This window comes from Syngnathus floridae, chromosome 18, assembly GCF_059516105.1.
Source record: "Syngnathus floridae isolate MCC-2025c chromosome 18, RoL_Sflo_1.0, whole genome shotgun sequence".
In the NCBI taxonomy this organism is placed as follows: domain Eukaryota; kingdom Metazoa; phylum Chordata; class Actinopteri; order Syngnathiformes; family Syngnathidae; genus Syngnathus; species Syngnathus floridae.
The window spans coordinates 10116388-10137779 of NC_142430.1; the positions used below are offsets into that span (position 1 = coordinate 10116388).

General features: G+C 43.7%; 1 protein-coding gene across 4 annotated transcripts; it reads left to right on the forward strand.

The window, feature by feature from the left end:
• The first annotated feature begins 244 nt into the window (after positions 1–244).
• Positions 245–21325, forward strand: mpripb (myosin phosphatase Rho interacting protein b). Of its 4 annotated transcripts, XM_088360129.1 has the most exons (25): positions 245–1223; positions 3982–4059; positions 4319–4384; positions 6858–7009; positions 7077–7161; positions 7241–7415; positions 7630–8071; positions 8901–9027; positions 9497–9583; positions 11406–11462; positions 11554–11622; positions 11704–11793; positions 11893–12002; positions 12119–12683; positions 12828–12965; positions 14051–16609; positions 18003–18150; positions 18223–18340; positions 18475–18634; positions 18700–18810; positions 18883–18969; positions 19074–19239; positions 19419–19504; positions 19802–19856; positions 20394–21325. In XM_088360129.1, exons 1-24 carry the CDS (start codon positions 1101–1103, stop codon positions 19832–19834), a joined length of 5832 nt encoding a protein of 1943 aa, XP_088216255.1. In that variant the 5' UTR covers positions 245–1100; the 3' UTR covers positions 19835–19856; positions 20394–21325. The 4 variants fall into 4 exon arrangements, with proteins under 4 accessions (XP_088216255.1, XP_088216254.1, XP_088216256.1 ...); XM_088360128.1 differs by lacking the exon at positions 19802–19856; XM_088360130.1 differs by lacking the exon at positions 19802–19856 and having other exon boundaries at positions 14051–14110.
• The last annotated feature ends 67 nt before the right edge of the window (positions 21326–21392 follow it).

The following is a 21392-nucleotide window of genomic DNA, read 5'->3' on the forward strand; positions in this document are numbered from 1 at the left end:
CAACCTCACCATATTTAATTTAATTTAATTTAATTTAATTTAATTTAATTTAATTTAATTTAATTTAATTTAATTTAATTTAATTTAATTTAATTTAATTTAATTTTATTTAATTTCCTTTTATTTCATTTCGTTTTATTTTATTTTATTTTATTTATTTTTCACCCTGACAATAGCGCCCTCACTCGCTGGACGGCGACATTGAGCAGATCTCGCGAGATTTCCTAGCATTCCAGGCTGTTGAGCCAAATCGCTCCTCATCAACCCCCTCGCTCCGTTTGGGAAAGAAGAAAATAAACCTACCGCAGCTAGCTAGCCAAGCTAGTTGTGGAAGCAATCGTTAAACATTTCTTTTACGGCCAATGTTTGACTTCGTTGTGCTCTTTTTGCATGCAGACGTTTTATCTTGGGGAGAAGAGGCACCTGGAGTCATTTGGTGTTTGTGAACCTTTCTTTTTCCAGGCTTAGTGAAGACACCGACCGGGACAGGATTTCTTTAGCATTAGCTAGCATGCTGGCTAATAGCCTGGGTGAACTTCGCATGGACCAACGCCTGCGACCGGGATCAGAACCTGCTGTCTGACCGCACCCCCGTTTTTTTTTTTTTTTTTTTTTTAAATTCACTTCTTCACATGGAAGTTAGATGTCGCCCGTTGGACATAATCGCGTCAAAGTTTGATGGCCATACAAGTGTGCTAACTTTGTTTTTGTGGCCACCGCGTTATTGATTTGGAGAGCCACTGGCGAGCTAACAGGATATTAGCCTCTCGCTCGCTCGATCGCTCGCTCGCTTTGTGGTGGTGGACTGAGAAGCGCATTCATCACCGATTGAGTGATGAGCAGGGTGGCTTGATGGCAGCTAATTATTTCTGGGGGGAAAGGAATTGGATAAAAGCAACCAGGCGGAGAATTGTATAAAAACAACCCTTAATAGAAGCCGGTTTTGGTCATTGTTTTTGGAAAATGTATGGAAGCGGCCGGTCGTTTTCAAAGTTGGAGTAGAAGAGAAAGACAAGTAAACAGCAGCAGGATTACAATTGCACTGCTGCTTAAAAGGCACCCAGAGAACATCGGGCAGGACGTCAACAAGGTGAAAGACGATGTCTACCGCCAAAGAAAATTCCTGCAGGAAATTCCAGGCGAACTTTTTCAACAAAAGCAAATGTCAGAACTGCTTCAAACCTCGGGAGTTGCATCTTTTGACGGATCAGGATCTGACACAGGTAAGGAATTCTTTTCAGAAATTGTAGCATTTCCACCTTTTAAAGAATTGTTTTTATTGTGAATAATATTTGTGGACAATTGGTGTTTGCATATTACGACTCTTGTTGAGCCTCTTAAATGCATTGCTTATGTTCACAAGCCAGTTTATTAACAATGAGGTCATGTCTAATAGCCTCGATTACAGAAACAGACATCAAGCTGAGTCCACTGTCGTCATCTATGGTGCAAGGGCGGATTTGCCAAATCATCTGAGTGATTTAATTTCTTTCTCATCTTAATCTATGTGACACTGTTTGTTTTCATTGTAGCCACATGCAGAAGATGATCAATTGTAAGATGAAGAAAGACTTGGTTGACTGATGAGCAAAGATTTGAGTTGGGCAGTCAAGGCGTGTTTTGAGTTGCTCTTTCACTCTCTGATCATTAGTTTAGTCTCTGGTGTGTCTTGTAATTGATCCCAGATGAGGAGGCCATACAGGATGGGCCCTTGAAGAAGGCTCAAGTGCCAAAAAGCAACGTCAGCATCCTCTTCTCTCCTCGTCCGAATGTACAAGAGGAAACGTGATAATCACTTGTTCCAATCTCTTTTTAAATGTCTTGCCTTGTCACAAAGCTTGTGCCGTCTGAGATCATGCTTGTAAGACCATTTAAACTGATTGGAAAGGAAAGTGAGTGAGTACCTTAAAGCTGAACTCAAGACAAAGGCTTTCTTGACAATAATAGTCCGTGTTCCCTGGCTAGTTTAACACTGTATTACAATTAACATTTTTGGAATAAGAATCAAGCATATGAATCCATTGTTGTCAATCTCGGGGACTGACCGGGATCATGTTAATGCGTAGTTGGAAAAAAGTGCCCACATCATGATGCTCAATCTCACAGACGGCCCGGCCCGGTCCTGGTGGAGCTTTTATTTTTCATGTTTTCGAAAGACTACTGCCGTATAGATGTCAAGGTGAAACCATGTCATGGGCTTACTTTGACGTAAGAAATCTCCTTTGAAACAGATAGCACATATGGAAAAGCCATGTCAAAAGATGAGCACAAAATGTGTCCAGTATAAACAATCTGCCAGAATGCTAGAAGAAAGGTTGACGGTGGACTCTGGAGAAGTGCTTTCATTACAGTATTTTAAAATGAATTATAATGCCTCCACAAATTCCACCTTTGTGTCTCCCATTTCACTTCCCCCCCCCCCCTCTAACTTGGCAGCCCATGTTTGGTTGGGGCTTGTGGGATCAATCACGCTGAGGAGATGGGAGGGAGGCTGGACAGTGATGGAGAGAGAATTCTCACTGGCGAAAGTTGACATGTAGTATGTGGGGGAGAGGTGGGCAATGGCCTGGATGGGGGGGGATTGAATGAGTGGGAGTTGGAGTCACACGGAGAGAAAGGAAGTGTGGCTTTGGGAAAAGCGAGCAGAGGTCTTACAGGCTGCTTTGCAACTCAGGGTAGATAGCAGGCCTGTAGATAGAATGAAAATGCTCCACGGCACAACAGTGCATCTTTTCTCCCTCGCTCGCTCGCTCGCTCCATGTGAACTGCAGATTAGTGGACCTTGGTTACCTTACGTACTCTGAATTATGCTTTAACTACTACATCCAGGAGAGCTTAGTGCTCTCCAGCATGTTATGTAATCAAGGGTTACTACAATAAGGCACATTCAATTCGGACTTGTCTCTACTGGGAAAAAAAAAACGCTAAAAAAAAGTACAGTAGCTATGAATCGCGGTATAGCAGAGTTTTCTCTTTTTACAAGATGAAATTTTTGTCAATATTTCTGCTATTGCTTCATGTCATATCTGTAGTTCCAGGATACTCACACGCTACCTTGGTTTATTGCGTATAAACAAGCTTAGACATGTGAGTGTGTAGGAAAAGGTGCCTGCTTTGCTATTATCATACCTGTCATGTACCATATGGGAAAGGAAAAACTAGTATACCTCTTCTGCGATAACAAAAAAAGTTAGTCTTTATAAAAAAAAAAGTGGTAAAATTGTTCTATCAGAGATTTTGGATTCAGACCGATATAACCTGATACTGTTTTTTTTTTTTTTTTATGGGATGACGAACAGATCATCTCCAGAGCTTTTTTTTTTTTTAATTGTAAATTGCCTTGGGTATTACGCTGACTGTTGGACACGTAATCACTGAAGAGAATTTTTGGGATGTCCCAGGTCTGTAGTGTGTCATCAGATGAGCAAGCTATGGCTTGGTTAATATGTAGTCCCAGCTCAGAGTTGTCTCACCGATGGGAGGGGTGTGGGGGCGACGCTTGTATAAGGCACATTTTGCAATCCATAACACCTACTATCAGAACTTGAATAGGTGCAGTATAGGTCCTTCAACTAAGCAGGTAGTGTTATATTAAGGCTTATTGAGCTCGGCATACCGGAATTCTCACATCGGATGAAGTAAGTTTGCGGTCAAATGAGTCCAGAAGTAGAATCATGAGCATATGGCAAAATAGATTGAGTTTATTTTGAGTATGCCATCAGGCTGGCTCTCGTTTACCATGGTGAAACTGGGGGGGAAAAAAAGTGGCTCCTAAACATTTCATCAAAGAGAGTTGATTGCACTAAAAGGCCTTGCTGGTTGGTTTGTGTGGCTTTGAAATGCAATGCAAGGGCAGATGCAACATCTGGAGCCCAAAAAAGACTTTGCTTATATTCACACTGTCCCAACCCCCCCTTAGCTTAAGTTTTAATTATTACCTAAATGGCTCTTTTTCTCCCTCCCTCCCTCCCTCTTTTACAGGCTAAGCCCATTTATGGCGGATGGTTGTGCTTGGCTCCTGAGGGAACCGACTTTGACAATCCTATGCAACGCTCACGGGTAAGTGCGTGTGTGCACTCTATTAGATCATACAAGATAGCAAATCCTCATTAAATGGTATATGTTACAGACAACAGGGTCAATAAAAAAACTAAAAAATTAAAATTAGAAAAAGCCCCCCACCAATTATAATTAATTCCAAGTCAGACAATCACTCTCATGAAACATTTGTTGTCCAATTTGTATATTATTAACCATAAACAGATGTATGTCAACATTTCTTTAATATTCTCTTTGTTTTTTCCCCCTCGCCCGGCAGAAATGGCAACGAAGATTTTTTGTTTTGTACGAGCATGGTTGTCTGCGCTTCGCCCTGGATGAATCAGTAAGTAAACGTGCTTCACAGGTTTGTGATGGTAGATTGGGAAAGAGTCATCTTGAAATGGGTTACTCGCCGCCACATACTGGCTGCTTAGGCTTAAGTGTAAACAATGGGAGTTCACAGTTCAGGTAAAATGTATGAATTGTAAATATCTGGACTTTCTCATACTAATCCTAAACCCTTGTCAAGTGTTACTTTAGGAGGCTGTCTGTATTTAAAATGAAGGCCCAGCTTGTTAATAGTCAGACTAGGGCAAAGGGCCACATCACATACTATTAAGTCCCATTTATATTTCCACTGTGTTTCCAGTGACACCCAGGCTGCTGTGCAATTGTGTTTTCCTCTCATTGTAACAATGATTCCAAAAGGAGCAGCCTCATTGTCCTCCGGTCTTTTCATCTCTTCCAAAAGGCAGGAAAAGTGGGTCAGGAGAATGGGCCGCTTCGTGTTCTGGACCTGTAAGATAGGAACTCTCCAAATCCACAGAGCGCATATAAGGCCATGTTTAATGGTCCCTTTGTCATCGGGTTCATCGGTGTTTGCGCAATGACTCTGGCCTCCCATTTATTTCTTATTGCACGCACAGCATTTCTTCATGTCTTTCGATATTGAATCAGCCTTAAACATACGTATTTGTTTTAGGTTTGATTTTATGTAGGATTTTACTTCCACTTATAAAGGGTGTTTTTGTCACATAGCCAGCCTTATTTCCTATTAAACATCTGTATCGTCTTGCAGATGAAAGGTGCGGCGGGGAGTTGATGACATCATCACCTGTTGTTTTTCACCCAGTAGATAACAGGATGTGAAGTGAAGCAATGACCTCTTTAAAAAGTGGATGGAAGGAAGGAAGGAAAGATGCTCTCCTGTTGAAAGCGGCATTCCTCTCCCATTGCCCTTATTTGGTAACCGGCGTGAGCTAGAAGAAGGGAGTTCTAGCCCCTTAAAAAACCACAGAAGAAAACCTTGGATATGCCTCAGACCCAGACATTCCACACATGGCCTGCCGCAGCAAGCAGCTCAGCATGTAGCACAAATGTGCATTTTAGAACATATCAAATTCAATTGAGGGGAGATACACATTTTAGTCTTAAAAGAACAGCTGAGTCAGACCACCCTTGTACGCAAATAAATATGAGAACAAGGTGCCAAGGGAGAAGGTGACCTTTTCCTCCCATATCTGTTTCTGTCCTCAGCCATAAAAATATTTAAAAAAAACATTCTATTCGACTATTTTGATCATCTTGCTGCTTTTATTTTGATAAGCGCTGTGCTGAGTTTGTTTTCAGCGCGCTACGTAAACTTGCAAATAAGCTGTAATATGCATACTCAAATATTTAGTTTTTTTTTTTTAAATATGTAATGATCTGAGAAGAATTTATTGATAGGTCATTTAGGCGCTGTCGATTTAGGTTTAGCTAATTGAAAGACGATATGGTTAATTATAACCCCTAGTTGTTTAAAAAATGTTTATTACGTTTATTGTGGATTTAATTTTCTGTGACGTGTGGTACGTATGTAGTGATAAGCAATAAGTCACATTACGGCCACTTGCAAGTTTGTGAAAAGGGTGGGAAGTAACCCCAAAAGGTCAGCCAGCGCACCCTATGCAGATCCAATATTTACCTGACTGTCCGTGTCGATTTAGTTTTACCAAGCACGCTGAAGGCTTCCGTGGACTTGACAGCTACCGCTACTTATGTTCAGGCTTGACTGTTCCTTTCAAGTGGAGGAAATTCTTTCATAGGGGCGAAGAGGCGGTGCGTAATTGCCTTATTTGGCAGCCCCCAGGGGGGGTTCAGGCAGATCTTAATAAAGCTTGATCTGTGTTCAGTGGCCTTAAAAGGAGCTGAAAAGCGACCCAGCACCTGTTTTACATCTGGAACAGCCGTAACCCAACAAAGCCTGATAACAGAGCCGTCGGATTTAGTGCAGACTTACAGAAAGGTTGGAGGGGGGGCCGGGGGGTTATTTAGCTTAAGAAATATTACAGTTATTGGTATTATGGTGTTCCATAGAACATAGATGTGTCAAAACAATTCACCGGTTGGCTTTCTGTATCTTTGTTGGCAAGCATTCGAGACTTCAGACTGAACTGGGCTGATGATCACACTCACAAAGCAGCTTTATTTTGGCATCCCATCTCTTTTTTTTTTTTTTTTTTTTTTTTTTTTTGCTTCCCTCCCTATGTGTGCCGCAGTTGAAATGAATTGTGCGGTTGCCATGGTACACTGTTGATAAGAGCCCCAAATGTGATTTACCACGACTGACAGCTGCTCGATGAAAGACGACCTTTGCATGTGTAGTTTGTGTTTTCGTTTATCTTCTTGGGACGTCAGCCCTTCCTCGCCTATTTCTTGTTTCAACTTCCATATTTGTTCATGTTTTCTTTGATTTTGCGGAGGCAACGCTATGTGAACGTAGTTGTCATTCTTTTTCGCTTACTAAACAGCGACCGTTTGCTCGTTCCCTTTAGCCAAGCACACTCCCCCAGGGCACGGTGAACATGAACCTATGCGTGGATGTCATCGACGCGGAGCCGAAGACGGGCCAGAAGAACTCCTTGTGCATCATCACACCGGAGCAGGAGTACTTCATCCGAGGAGAGAATAAAGAGATCATTAATGGGTATGTTGTTATTGTACCTTTGTTGAGGGGATGACGTTTAAAATGGCACTTGTCAACCTCCGTTCAGGTGGTCTGAACAACTGGTTGTGTATCCCCGCACCAATAAGCAGAACCAGAAGAAGAAACGTAAGGTGGAGCCTGCAACCTCCCAGGTAGGCCTTCTCGTGCTTTCCTGGCATACCAACGACTGATCTCACATTTTCATAATAAACACGTCTCACTTGGACACAGGAGCCAGGGCCAGCCAAGGTAGCGGTGACCGGCTCAGGTATCCCAGAGGCTGAGAAAGTCCCAGACTCCAGTTCCATCATTTGGCAGGAAGAGCTCAACCAAAGAGAGGCGGAAGGGGCGACAGTATGGGCCCCTGCTGAGCTGCCCTTGGGCTCTCCACCGCGTCATCCAACAGGCAAACATAACATCTTTTCTCTTGTAACCATCTTGTACCAACCCCAGAGTGTTTTTTTGCAAACAGAACACTCTGTTTTGTAAATATGGACTTGAACTATGGAAGAAAGGTCATTATCAACACACAACATTCTGTCATCTTCAGTCGTGATCAAATGAGTTCCAATGTACGAGTGTTTTACCGCTGACGAGATTTTGATTTGACTGTTTTGCAGGCGAATGTACGTCTGGCAGACAGGGCTCCTCCGATGCAGGCTCAGTGAATGGCGACGAAGTGGATCAAGGCCAGCACGCTTCTGTGCCGCAGCCACCCGGTGGCCTCCTTTCCCCAAGCGGCTCCTGTTCCAGCCTGGGCGGTGTACCCCGCTGTCTTTCCCCCGCTCCTAGTGACCCTTTCCCGTCCGGCAGCTCCCTGCTGTCCAACGGCTCTCACATCAGCGGTTCGGTAAGCTCTCTGGACTCGGACGCCAGCGGCAGCACCGTGACCAGCACCGAGAGTCACCCAGCCACCCAGAGGGGGAACCACTCGTCGTACAGCCACCACGACACGCCTCGATCCCGAAGGCTGGAAGCCGAAGCCAGAAAGGCGGAGAAGAGGAGCCGCTTTAGGAGCCCTGAAAGGCACGAAAGGGAGGCTGTTCTCAGCCCGGAGAGGAGGTCAGTGTCTGAAAGTCGCTGTCTTTATTTTTGAACCATTTCAAGAACATGAACATTTTGCATCACTCTGGACAACAACGTCATCGTCATTCTTCCACACTGAGCAAGCAGTTACGCGGTCATTTACTGTAAGCATGGAATACAAATCTACAAAGTGTACTTTCCATTTGGTCATCTGGCCGGTGGCCCCCGTACTGCTAGTGGAGAGGTTAAAAGTCTCACACCCACAGACAGCAGCTTTTTAAACAAACTGAGCGGGAGGGGGGGTTGGGGAAGTCATCATTTTCCTCCCAGAGTCAGCTTCCTGCTCAATTTAATCGTTGCTCTCGCTTGGCGAGGTCAGCCCCAAATTCGCATTTCTCATTTCCTGACAACTTTCTAACAGAGGCATTCATATCCTAAAACAAATGAGCAAAACAAGCCCTTGTTTTGCCACTTCCTCCCAATTGTTATGAACTCGTGGTTAGACGCCTTCGTCTTCTCGGAATCTCTTTTTAGCTAATAGGAGACGTGAAGATTGCTTGTATCGATATGCCTGTATTTTAAGGCTACATTTTAGCTATCGCCATAGTTTCAATGTATAATTTACAATTTGCATGGAATGGGCCCTGGCGTCATAGCAACAATTTAATTCTTGTCCAACCCAGCATTTGTGGGGTGGCTGTAAACCAAGCTTAATTGACCAAAACCGTATCGTTTTCCAACTTGTGCGCACAAAATTAGGAAAATGAACACAACTCACCCAAAATAGTTAATATTCTATCAATGATGTCAAGCATTCGTTGCTATTTTTCCTTGACCTCTTTAACATGTCAATGTTGATTGACAGTCGATGTGGTGTTATTGAGAAGCTGGAGGCCCTGGAGCTTGAGAATCCAGAGAAAATGGAGGTGGACGAGTCAGGCAGGAGTGGAGCCAGACAAGGCCGCAGTGAGCACAGACGTTTCCACAGAGAGGTATTTTACTTGATGCATGTTTGAGCGAGGAGAAGTCATGATTTTTTTTATTATTTTTTTTTATTTCATCTTTGTATGTTTTTCCTTGACTTGCCTCCCCCCTTCCATCTTTTCTTCATACTGTCCTGTCTTTTTTGTTTGTGGTTCAAAGATCAGCCTGTGCTGTATTCATTTCCAGTTTCCATTCTGTGGTGGGATTCCCCTGGGGATTGTGCTTCCTTTTCCCACCATGCCCCCCCCACCCCCATGCTATGATGGTGACTGTTTTTGATACTGTTGAATAGATTTCCCTTGTTCTGCCAGATGGTTTCCCTTCATGCACCTAATTGTGACAAAGATGCTGGGACCGCTTGCACATACGTATATTCGACTTAAAGTTAGAGCTCAAGCAAATGCATTTTAGAACAATGTATCGATCCTATTCATACAATGAATGTCGTTTGGTCACGTCTATATGTGTGGTCCTCAGGGTCACAGTCTGGATTTCGCCTCGACGCTGCCGCCACTGAGGAGAGCCAAGTCCCTTGACCGACGGACTACCGATTCAGTCATGACAGTGAGTGTTATCGCTTCCTGTTGTTGTTTTTTTAAACTAGGCTTTCTAAAATGCATTTTTCCACATCTTTACATAAATGATGATGACTATATATCATGTGATCAAATCATGTCCCCCCCCTCCAATTGAATTGTCCTGTGCCATTGTGATTTGTGCTGAACTTTTCTTGAGGTATTTAGGAAACTCCACTCAGGGTATGAGATTTGCTGTGCTGAGAACGGAGCCTCTCACACTTTACAATGAATTATTATTATGCTGATGTCTGCACTGCCACCTCAATGTCACCAGCTTTGAGCGTTGGTGTGCTGCCCAAATGGGCGTGTTGGCACATTGTTGGCATATTCCTGTTGAAGTGCAGTATTTGTTTTTTCTTCTATTTAAAGCACACATTGTTGAGTTCATAAGTTGTGCCAAAATAAGCTGGTACTGTTAATAGGCTCTGATTGTACACATGAAATCAATCTCTACACGGACGTAAATAGTTATGCCTTCAGCAGAAAAGGCAAATAGAAAGTGCTAAGGACATGCTAGCCATATTCAAAATATATATAGAGAGAGAGAGAGAGAGAGAAAAACAGAGAAGAGAGAGTGCTTGGATAGGCCAGTGGAGCTTTGATGGAAACTCATAATGTGATTACCTACAAGTGAAATGTGCCAGTTAATTGTAGAACCCAGTGTGCTTGTGTCTCTAGACAAAGCTGCTTCTGTTCTGCTGGAAAGGATCCAGGCTTCAAAGTATTTACTGGCATTGAGCTGTTCAGAATAGATCCGAGCTTTTTGGGTTTTTCAGCCCATTTTGCTGAGGTGACTTTTGGTAGAAATGAAAGCTTTGCTACACAACACCGTAACTCATAAGCATTTGTTGACTTTTTTTTCTTGGGATGACCTGATGGTTTTATTATTTCTATCTTTATAGTTTATTGCATTTCTCCTCAAGACTAGTGTTGCTCTGGTGTGATGGTATTGCCAAGCCTCCACCTCTCCCTCTCCTCTCCTCTTCAGGTTACATGCTCATTCTGATTCTTCTGTTGCAGATTTTGCCTGCATTGTGCCATTCTGTCTGTCTGTCTGTGTGTGTGTGTTTGTGAGACGGGTGTCACTTATTTTATGCTCAGCGGAACACAGCGTTAAAGGCAGCACATACTTTTCACACTGATAATTGTGTTCTTTTCTTGCTTACTTCAAGCATGAAATTTACATTTTAAAATGAGTTCCAAATGAAACAAGGGTTAACTTCAAAACCAAACAAAGGTGCATTAGAGTCTTCTGTTGAGCAGATCTGTCACCCTTCTCCTCAAGGAGGATCCTTTTCCAATTTGTATGTGTGTCTGTGTTGTGTTTTGAGCGTGTTCACCGCATCTGCTTTCTGTGGTCACCAGTCACATCTTTCCCACCGTGTACAAGCACAGCGGTTTAATAAAAGATGATCGAGCATTGGATTCTGCATCCCCAGCTGGATTCTCACCGAGCAAAATCTGATGAGGTGGAAGTTGTACCTGACCAGTGGTCCACTTTCAGACCAGTCTTATTCTTGAAATTGTCCAAACCGTTGGTCATGTCAACTTCTCCCCCGACTTAAGTGTGATTTGACTAAGCATGTGGCTTACTTGTGCTAGTTTTTTTTTTTGGTTTTTTTTAATTTCCATATTTTTAATAGGAAGTGCACATTTGAAATTGGGTTCTTTGTGAGTACTTTGATCAGCTTTGTTTTATTTTAATAATGTACTTGTAGCTGTAAGTATTTGTAAAATAAAAATGTGTTCATGTCTGTATGAATTGACACCGCAGTTCTGTAATTTTCTTTTTTCTTCTTCAATTGTAGCCGGATCTACTGAACTTCAAGAAAGGATGGATGGTGAAGCTGGATGAGCAAGGAGAGGTAGTTGACCCGCATATTTTCATGCATTTTTTTGACAAGGCATTTTCAGCATCAAGGCTCAACCACCATATTTTGCTTGCATCTGCTGTAGTGGAAGAAATCCTGGTTTGTTCTGACAGATCACAGCCTGCGATATTATAAGGATTCCATTGCAGAAGAGGTGACTGTTTCTTCAGGTTTTTCATCATGCTTATTGAATTTATGGTTATGTTTTTTTTATATATATACATTGATGCTTCAGGCTTCTGACCTGGATGGTGAGATTGATCTGTCAACATGCTACAATGTCACTGAATACCAGGCTCAACGGAATTATGGTTTCCAAATACAAGTAAGATGAGTTGTCTAAATTACAATTTCAACTTTATTCATGCGCAGAATGGCATTTTTAATGATGTATGTCATGCCTTATGTGTTTTTAAATGTTTAGACTGAGGAAGGAGTTTACACACTGTCGGCCATGACAGCTGGTATACGAAGAAATTGGATCCAGGCAGTTATGAAGAATGTCAGACCATCTAATGCTCCTGATGTAGCAAGGTGAGTGAAATCCCGTCGGTGCCATTTCTCAATTTTTGAGAAATCATTTGAACGGGGAGTTTTATTCTAAATGACATTCTGGTCTAATCAGTCTTAATCTTTTCACTGTTCTCCAGCTCAACGGATGATCATGGTTCTTTTTCTCCTCTGGAGGGGCTAGTGAGGCCAGACGTGACCCAGGACTCTCCCTCGTCCGAAACCTCATCTGTCGAAAGAGAATCCGCTCCAGCCGTCGTAAAAAGCCGAGCACGTGAGCGTAGGCGAGAGGGTCGATCCAAGACTTTTGATTGGGCTGAGTTCAGGCCTATCGCCCAAGCACTTGCACAGCAACGGGCGCAGGAGGCCGAGAGCCTTCGGGCAGATCTAGGAGAGCTGGAGCGTAGTCGGCGAAGGGAGGAAAGGCGAAAGAGGTACGAGGCTGCCACCAGCTCGCCCACGGAGCCCTCGTCGCTCAAAGAAAGCGGGAGAACGGACATTCAAAGTGCGGACAAATTGGCGGCGGATTCATCAGGTCATCAATTTCTAGAGAGACATCAGAAAGTAGAGGAGGTGATTGAGCAACATTGGAGACAGGTGGAGAAGACGCCCATCCGGGAAGAGCGAAGGGTAGCTCTGCCTTCAACAGGTCCCGCCAGAGAGACTGTGGAGCTCGAACACCTGCTGGAGAATTACAAGCAAGGGGTACGTTCGCCTCTTATCATCTTGTTTTTTTTGGGCTCATATTATTGTCGCCAACACGCAACCCATTTTTATGCAACCTAAAAATAGAGAAGAAAATGCATCGTTTAGAATCCGAATCAAATGTTTTCCTTTGCGCTTCTCCAGATCGAAGAACTTAAAGCACAATTGGAAGGCTGTCACCAGCAGCTGCTTGACTCCAACAAGCACAAGCAGGAGCTTGAATTTCAGCTGAGAACAGCTCTTGACAGAGAGCAGGACGTGCGAGCAGGTTACATATCTCCGGTGAGTTTATTTTACGAGTGCATTCCACTTTTAGTCACCATTTTATTGTTGGATGTTAAGATTTTATACAGTCGTTTATTGTCTATTTTATAACATCCTTTGCATGTGTTAATATGTAAAAAAAAAAGATAAAAAAAATAAACCAAAGGGCCGACCAATGTGTGCCTTTGCATGAGTTCATTGCATGTTAAAAACATTGATATCTAATGATTACATTGGCTTCTACTTGTTAATCTCTTCTCTGTTTCACACTGTAGGCTACCAAATAATTTGAACTCATGCGCTCGTCGCTTCGTAAATGGGAAATGACCACCTTAAAGTTCTCTTTCTCCTCCAAGTTTCTGACAGTACATACGTTGTGACTCAGTAGGATTTTATTGCGCCGGGGTTCCAAACGCGTTGCCAATCTATTCGATTAACTGATGTAATTGTGTATGAATAACATCTTGGCTGTTTCTGATTATGTGCATGAATATAAAGCTGTCATTGTCTATTAACGACATCCATTCATTTGCAAATATTGCCAGCATATGGGATTGCTATTCTTGTATGTGTATGAAAGGATGAGCGCTGCCAGAGCAAGGCTGCTTTAGTCCGTTTATTCGATATTTTTCTATGGTCGTGGTTATATTCCAGTTTTCTGCCACTGTGGTGGAATGTACTTTAGGAAGTTGTAGGGAAACCCAGTAGGTTTACCTTGGCTGATGTCAATCCACAAAGCACTGCTTTGGTGTCTAAGGAGCTTGGACCGCAATACTGTGTTGAAAAGTCTTGGTATGCCTTTCATCCTTTAAGTAATCCATTTAACTCAAGAAAACTAATATTGCAATACTTACCACATGAAGTAACCTTGAACTATTTCAGAAGCATGCTATTGGAACTAACACCTGCCATCAAATCTTTCCTCTGAAATTGTAGTTAGCACCATTATAACCAACAATTGTTCTGTGCTTTGAATTGTTAAATTATACACATTTTTTTATATTACGGTAATGATAAGAAAGAAATGAGAGAACATAATTATGATCAAATCTTTGTGTGTCCCCTGCTGTGTGTTAACCAACTCTTTGGTCCCCTTTTCCAAGCTGGAACACCATTTGGGTCTGGAGGCGGATGTGACGCCCCAGATGAAGAGGCCAGAACTGGTTAGTCCTCAAGCACAAAGTTTAACAAAGAAGTACCAGGAGACCAAAGAACTCCTGAAGCAGCAAGAGTTGAAAAAGCGCAATATGCAGGCACAGCTTGGCCTTTCACTTTCTCACCACCCGCTTAAGGAACCTTATTTTTCTGAGCCCCCAAAGATACCCGCCCTGGAAGGCACTATGCCTGAACCGGTCCAGCAAACACTTAGCCTTTTACTCCTGGACAGTACGGAAGCAGTTGAAGAACTCAATGACTTGACAGCTGGCAAATACCTGACTGTACAGGAACTGACAAAGCTGTTAAGATGCCACACGTGTAATCAAGAAACATCAGAGAAACAACCGTTTCTGAAGGTGTTGGAGACCTGGAAATGTCAACAGGAGATAGAGAATGAGATGATTCGAAAGAGTTTGGCCCGAGCCGGAGAAACCGTTCGGGAATACGAGTCCCGTCTTTTAAACATGGAGGGTTTGGTGGGGAAGGTTCAGAAGCAAAGCCCTTTTGGTCCCCTCTCAAGAAGTGATAAGCATTCAGAGAGCAAAGAGCAGACCATTGGAATTCTTGAGCAGAAGATAGAAATTCTAACAAGTGAAAACTGCGCATTGAAACAGAGATGCCAAGAAATAATGAACCAACTGACCGAGGCAGACCGAGAAATAGACAGACTGAAAGCCGAGCTTATCAGCCGTCAGTGTGTCCAACAGCATCTCGTTATGGAAGAGATGAAAAGACTCAAGGCTGACCTGGCCCAAAGCCAGGCTAATGCCATTGACAGAGAGTATTTTGAGAGGGAGCTGGATGAGAAATCACGGAGGCTCCGTGAAGCTCTGCTTACCATAGAGCAGCTTGGCAGCACCCTAAGAGACACGGAGAAAAAACTGCAGTTGAGAGAAGCCACGTTGAAAGGTCTGGGATTCCAGGCAGATTATGTGGATGAGGCACCACACCTGGAGCAGGAGCAGCTTAAAGACCTACTTGAAGCCTCACAGGCAAAGTTATTTGACACTGAGAAAGCCCTCCATACCACACAACAACACTGTATTGAACTCGAGTCCAGGAACCGTGAATTAATCGCATTGCAGCAGAAATCAGAGGAGGTCCATCAAGAGAAGCTTAGAGAGGCAGAGAATCAAATAGCGATGCTACGAGAGAAGTTAGAGATGAGGATAAGTGGAGGTGAAACGTCTGTAGATGTTGCCTGTGTTCAGGAAGGAGCTAAGCATGTCAATGGAGGTCGTTTAGAGCAAGTAGCAGATGAGCTTGAGAAGAGGTCAGAGGCAGCTAATCAGGTTTTAGAAATGTTATCAAGCATCAAAGTTGATGTCGAGAAAATGCTGAATGACTTAAAAAGCACTTTATGTGTCAAGCAACACCTTAGTTCTCCAAAAGAAGACCTTTTTTGCGTCAGTCCAAAAGACATGGGCTTGATTTTAGAGGCAGAATTCCTGAGCCAGATTCTGAGTACCACTGAAATCAAACAAGAAGGAACTCGCGTTGACTGTCGAATGGCGCAAGACATTGCTCGTAAGTCCTTAAAGCTTTTGACAAGTCAGATTGATATAGAAGCAGAAGCTGAAAGGGACAGAATGGCTGAGTCAGACTTCTTTTTGATGTATAACTGGCTCGATGATGAAACTAACAGCTTCATTCTTCGAGAATTAACCGACACACTGAAGGCAAAGGCGATCTGTCTGACAAAAATTGCATCGAGGGTTCAGTCGGCCCAAGATGACGACTTTGTGTCTTCCGCGCTAGCTAGCCTTACGTTTGGTCCAAAGCAGAAGCAGTCTTCCGAGTATCTGCTTGATGCACTTCAAGATGCTTGTATGTCATATGGGATTATTAGGCTGCGGGTGCAGCATGAAAAAGAGCTTATGAAAAAGCCCAGCAAAGTTGAACTTCACGGGTGTCCGAACTGCCCGGAATTGAGAAAGGTCATTGAAGAGCTACAGACCCAACTGGCAGATCTTCATCATCAGTTGTGTGACGCATCTGTGAAAAAGGCATCCGAGCCAGAAACCGCTATCCGCGTAAAAGAGGAGCCCACTGAGCAAACCTGCGACATGATAGCCAGACATGAAAAGGAACTGTGGGAGGTCAAAGACAGCTACAAGCAGGAAGCTGACAGACTGAAGAAAGAATTAGCTGAAGCCAGTGAAACGCTTTGCTTCCGCTCAGAGGAGAATGCCAGAGAGATTGATTCACTGACCAACTCCATGGAGGACCTCAAGGAGAAGCACGAGTTGGAACGGATGAACCTCATCGCGAGGTTTAACCAAGAGATAGAGGAGCTAAGGAGCATGATCGCTCCTTCGAACCCAAACAAGGCATCTGCAGCTGAGGAGGGTCACTTACATGACCGGACAGCCCATCTCAAAGCGTGCATCCAGGAGCTGCTGACGCAAGTTTCAGTTATGACCCAAGAGATGAGACGTCGCCAAGAACAGGGCGAGATAACCACTCTACGGCTGAAATACGAGAAAGACCTGGAAAATCTAAAGGTGGAAGCGTTCCTTGTCCTTACCGTTCGCCATCTGTGATGCCTTGTGTTCCTTTGTGGCATTCCCAGATCCACTTGCTCTCCCCCCCCCCCCCTGTGCATCCTACACTTGCTCCTTCTTCTAACCGGTTTCCTTCTGTGTTGCATGAACTATAACATCCATTGAGCTTATTCTGTCATTGGTGCCATTTTTTTTAACCCATAAACTGATTCTTCAACATGGAATGAAATGGATGATTTTCCCATTCTGTTGGTAGATTAGTTGATTGATGAGATCAATCATTTTAGAACTTTTTTTGTCCAATTCCAAATTTTTGAACCAATTTGGCAACTGATAAGATACTTCAGTCTTTAGGCATTTGGGTCAAATCAATGTTTTGGGTTTGTTTTTTTGTCTTAATTTGATGATGTCATTTTTACTTCTAATTGAATAGTTCAAATTTTGTTTTTAAATAGTAACGATAACCGAAGTTACTAGCAGCTATAAAGGGCCCTAGACCACCACAACTAGAGTTTTGGTCTTGTACTATTGTCAGACAACATGTTTTTATGTTAATGGGACCGAACATGTGTTGTTGCTTACTCGGTACATTTTATATTTATCGTTTTTGTTTGGGTTGAAGTAAGTCCACTTTTAACTTAAGCGCTTAAGTGAGTTCATGCCCACGTCATGACCGAGAATGTATTCACTTCCACCATAGAGCGTCTGGCATGCTTCTAAATAAAGCCTATGCTTGGTCTGATGTCAGAGCAGGAAGTTTACGTTTGCTATCGGGGAGGATTTTCAGCTTCTCACAGTAGGTTCCTGGAGCTTAGCTCTCAGGAGATTTTATTGTAAAAACAGACTGGAGCGCCGTTTCCCCTCCGTGGATTGAGGCCCGGAGAATGGACGTGGTCTGATGTGCAGCCATGGATTGAGCTCGCAGATTAGCGTCAGTGAATAGAGCAACGGAAGCACGACGTGTGTTTGCTTGGGCTTGTCGAAACTTGCACCGTGACAGACTGCTGTGCAGCGCTTGTCGCTGTGTGAATGCGAATGCGGTTTGGGCCCAAAACCGAAAAAGAATGCTGGCTCATAAGCAAAATTAGATGCTTGTTGATGACAAATGACAGCATATACTTTGTCTATGCATTTCTTCATCGTGCCTTCATTGTGTATCCTGCCATTCCTCTTAACACAGGCTCAACTTGCTCCTGGCTAACACGCAGTAGCTTGCGAGTTCTTTGCCGGCTAATAAACGGGCCATCCGTTGAGGTCCTTGTTTTCCTGCTCGGCTCCTAAGGGCCAGAGAGCCTAGCCTGTTGGTCCTTTTGGATCTGAGCCATCCACTCACTCACTCACTCACTCACTCACTCACTCCCTCACTCACTCTCCCTGTATTGACCTGTCCCAGGCAACTTGTGAGAGGGGCTTTGCTGCAATGGAAGAATCTCATCAGAAGGTGATCGATGAACTTCACAAGAAACACCAAAGAGAGCTAGAGAACCTGCAGGAGGAAAAAGAACGACTGTTGGCAGAGGAAACCGCCGCCACCATTTCTGGTGAGACATGAACATGAAAAAGCCGTGCTGACCGAACTCTGTGGTCAAATGAGACTCTTGTGTTGATGGTAGCAATCGAAGCAATGAAAAATGCCCACCGGAACGAGCTGGAGAAAGAGCTGGACAAGGCTCGGAAGGCCAACAGCAACGTAGAGAACGCTGACATGGATGAGATCCGCAGACAGCATGAGTATGAGCGCTTTGAAATATGGGGCACCAAATTCAATAGCCTAACTAAGGATTGCGCTGCTCATGGGAAGTTTGGCTGTGTGGTATAATGGCTTTGCTCTCTCTCTCTCTCTCTCTCTCTGTGTTGCGCCGCAGGGAGGAACTGTGCTCCTTTCAGCGAGAAATCGAGGTGCTGTCGGAGCAGTATTCCCAGAAGTGCCTCGAAAACGCCCACCTGGCCCAGGCGCTGGAGGCAGAGAGGCAAGCCCTCAGGCAATGTCAGCGAGAGAATCAGGAGCTCAATGCTCACAACCAGGTACTGATAAAACACAACTCTCAGGTGCCCGGCCCGTCTAAGCTCGTTGCGTGCGGTGCTTTCAGGAATTAAACAATCGGCTGGCTGCGGAGATCACCAAGATGCGTTCGATGACTTCTGAGGACGGAGCGGGAGACGCAAACACAATACAGGGGAAAGAGCTCTACGAGTTAGAAGTATGCTTCTGATGAGTTTGATACAAATGTCATTAGAGAAGCTTTTGATTTGATCATCTGCTTGTTTTCCAGGTAATGCTAAGGGTGAAGGAATCTGAGGTCCAATACTTAAAGCAGGAAATCAACTCTTTGAAAGATGAACTCCAGGCTGCACAAAGAGTACGTCTTTATTCACACCGTTGTTTTCGGAAGCCGTGTGTGTGTGTGTCCCTTAAAAAAAAAAATCTGTCAGTCGCTTGAGATGCCAAACGTTGTCATTTCAGGACAAAAAATACGCGACAGATAAGTACAAAGACATCTACACCGAGCTGAGCATCGTCAAGGCCAAAGCCGAGCGGGATCTGGGCCGGCTCAGAGACCAGCTGCAGCTGGCTCACGAGGCGCTTGGTGAACCATCGCTGGAGGAAGTGGACCGAGGAGGGGGATACGGTAGCTGTCTTCATGTTGTGACATTTAAGTGGTTAGCGCCAGAAAAAGTTGAGGTTCTTAAAAAAATGAATTCACATCACGAGCTAATTGTTTCAGTCAATGCTGTACAGTAGGCGTAATTGGCATTGCAATGGTAAAAGCAGTCTTTTTTTATTTTTATTTATCATTTTCCCTCACAGACATCATGAAATCCAAAAGCAATCCTGACATTCTCAAGATGGCAGCTGTCGCGGCCAAACGTTCCGAACGCACCATGAGGTCAAAGGTGGGTTTCCTGGTAATAGTGAAGTCAGTTCCTCATCCCGTAGTTGTTGATTTAGGATTTCTTAGAAAAGTGCCTCACCCACCACCCATTGTCCAACAGTAAATTGCCCAAAAACAATTGACAGTGGGTGAGCTGCCAGTGTTCTACTGCCATCTACTGGCCGGAGTGGCCGCTTGCAGCATAGCCAGCCCCCCCCACCCGGCCTGCTCTTGTGTGACTCCATTAAAAGAAATGTGTGGTGCCCAGTTGACTCCAGAGCAGACTAATGCACACTTACCGGTCTGTTTTTGTCCCCAGTCTGTGAATCGCGACATGCCCTGGGACAATTAGTGTTGCTGAGGACGTCCTTTAGGTACGACGTGTGTTTTGAGTAAATCCTCTCGTCGTCCGCCTTCAAAGCACCAAACAGATCTGAGTCACCCCTGCACATTCCGCTGCACAAATAAGCACTGTCCATATGCATGGTGGTGAAGGACACTGGGATGGAGTCTGAATGTGTGATTAGAAACGTTTTGCGTGATGTGCATTTTGTGAATGACTTGCTTGTAGTGTCACTGTGAACCCTAAACTAACTGGTCTAGTCCATTTCTGGTTTTGTTTCCCACATTGGGAGCAAACTAGTAAAACAAGCAAGGTTTTACGAGTTACAACCTTGTGGCTTTGGTAAGTTGGAGTACTGGCTTCAACCGCTTCCTCAAGACAAGGTCGTTTTTCTTCTATAAAGTGCACTGGACCAAGTCTGTGAAGGAATGATGGGTGCCTTGAATTTGAGTCCTGCTAAGCATAGGATTTTGATCCAATTAGAGATTTTGCATCCTCCAGTTTACACTCTGAACTTTTTGAAGATTTGTTTAAATTGTAACATCTGCTGTCCTTTGAATCCCAACAGAGTCTAAAGGAAGGACTGACACCTGAGCAAAGACTCCACCTATTTGAAAATAAGGACACTAAGGAGTTTTGAATGTGACACGCCCCCCCCTCCTCCCCCCCTACCTTGCTGCATGCTTAAACTATTTTAGCTCTGTAATGGCGTATTTGGTAACACGACACACACTGGTCACAAAACAAACATGTATTATTAAAGGACACATGGTATGAAGTTTGGATTTCATGTTTAGAATTTGCATTCCGTGCACTTCAGTCAACTGTGACATTTTTTGTATTTGTCCGCCCCCCCCTCCCCACCCTTTCATTGTTTGACTGTAAATATCGTTTTTAACGGAGCATCTGTCACGCACGCGTACACTAAAACTATGACTGTGTAAGCTACTGTTTTAACTCTTAGACTGTTGCGAGCCAAGAATGTGACGTCCAAACGACCCAGCGTTTTCGGCCACTAATACATGCATAATACGTAGGAATGAACGGTTCTGCCGTTGCGGTCGCTCTGTCGGCATTCCAGCGCAGACGGAAGTGGGAAGAGAAGTACACATTTGTATGATCAAACAGCAATATCAATGTTGCTCCATCGCATGGCTTCTAAGTAACGTCATAGATGTTCTCTGCCATCCTTGGATTGATCCCCCACGGAAAGACTGCAGCTGAATGCACATGGATGAGGTTCTCTGACTAATTTATATATATTAAATTTTATATAGTTTTTTTTTTTTTTCCTCTCTCTCACTGCAATCATTGCTCCAGCTGTTTAGAAGTTGGTTGTGTTTGTAGTTTTGTTAAGTGACAGTCTGTATTTATTTAAATGGTTGGGATTTTTCTTTCACATTCCCCTTCCTCTGTACTCTAATTTTGTAAATATAGACCAAATACACATATTCACCAACTGATTACAGGTTTATTAGCAATAAATATTTTTGCACCCTTTGTGTCTGCTGTGTAGTTGTACCATTTTTAGAAATACACAAAATGAAATAGGCTCAACGCTTGTATT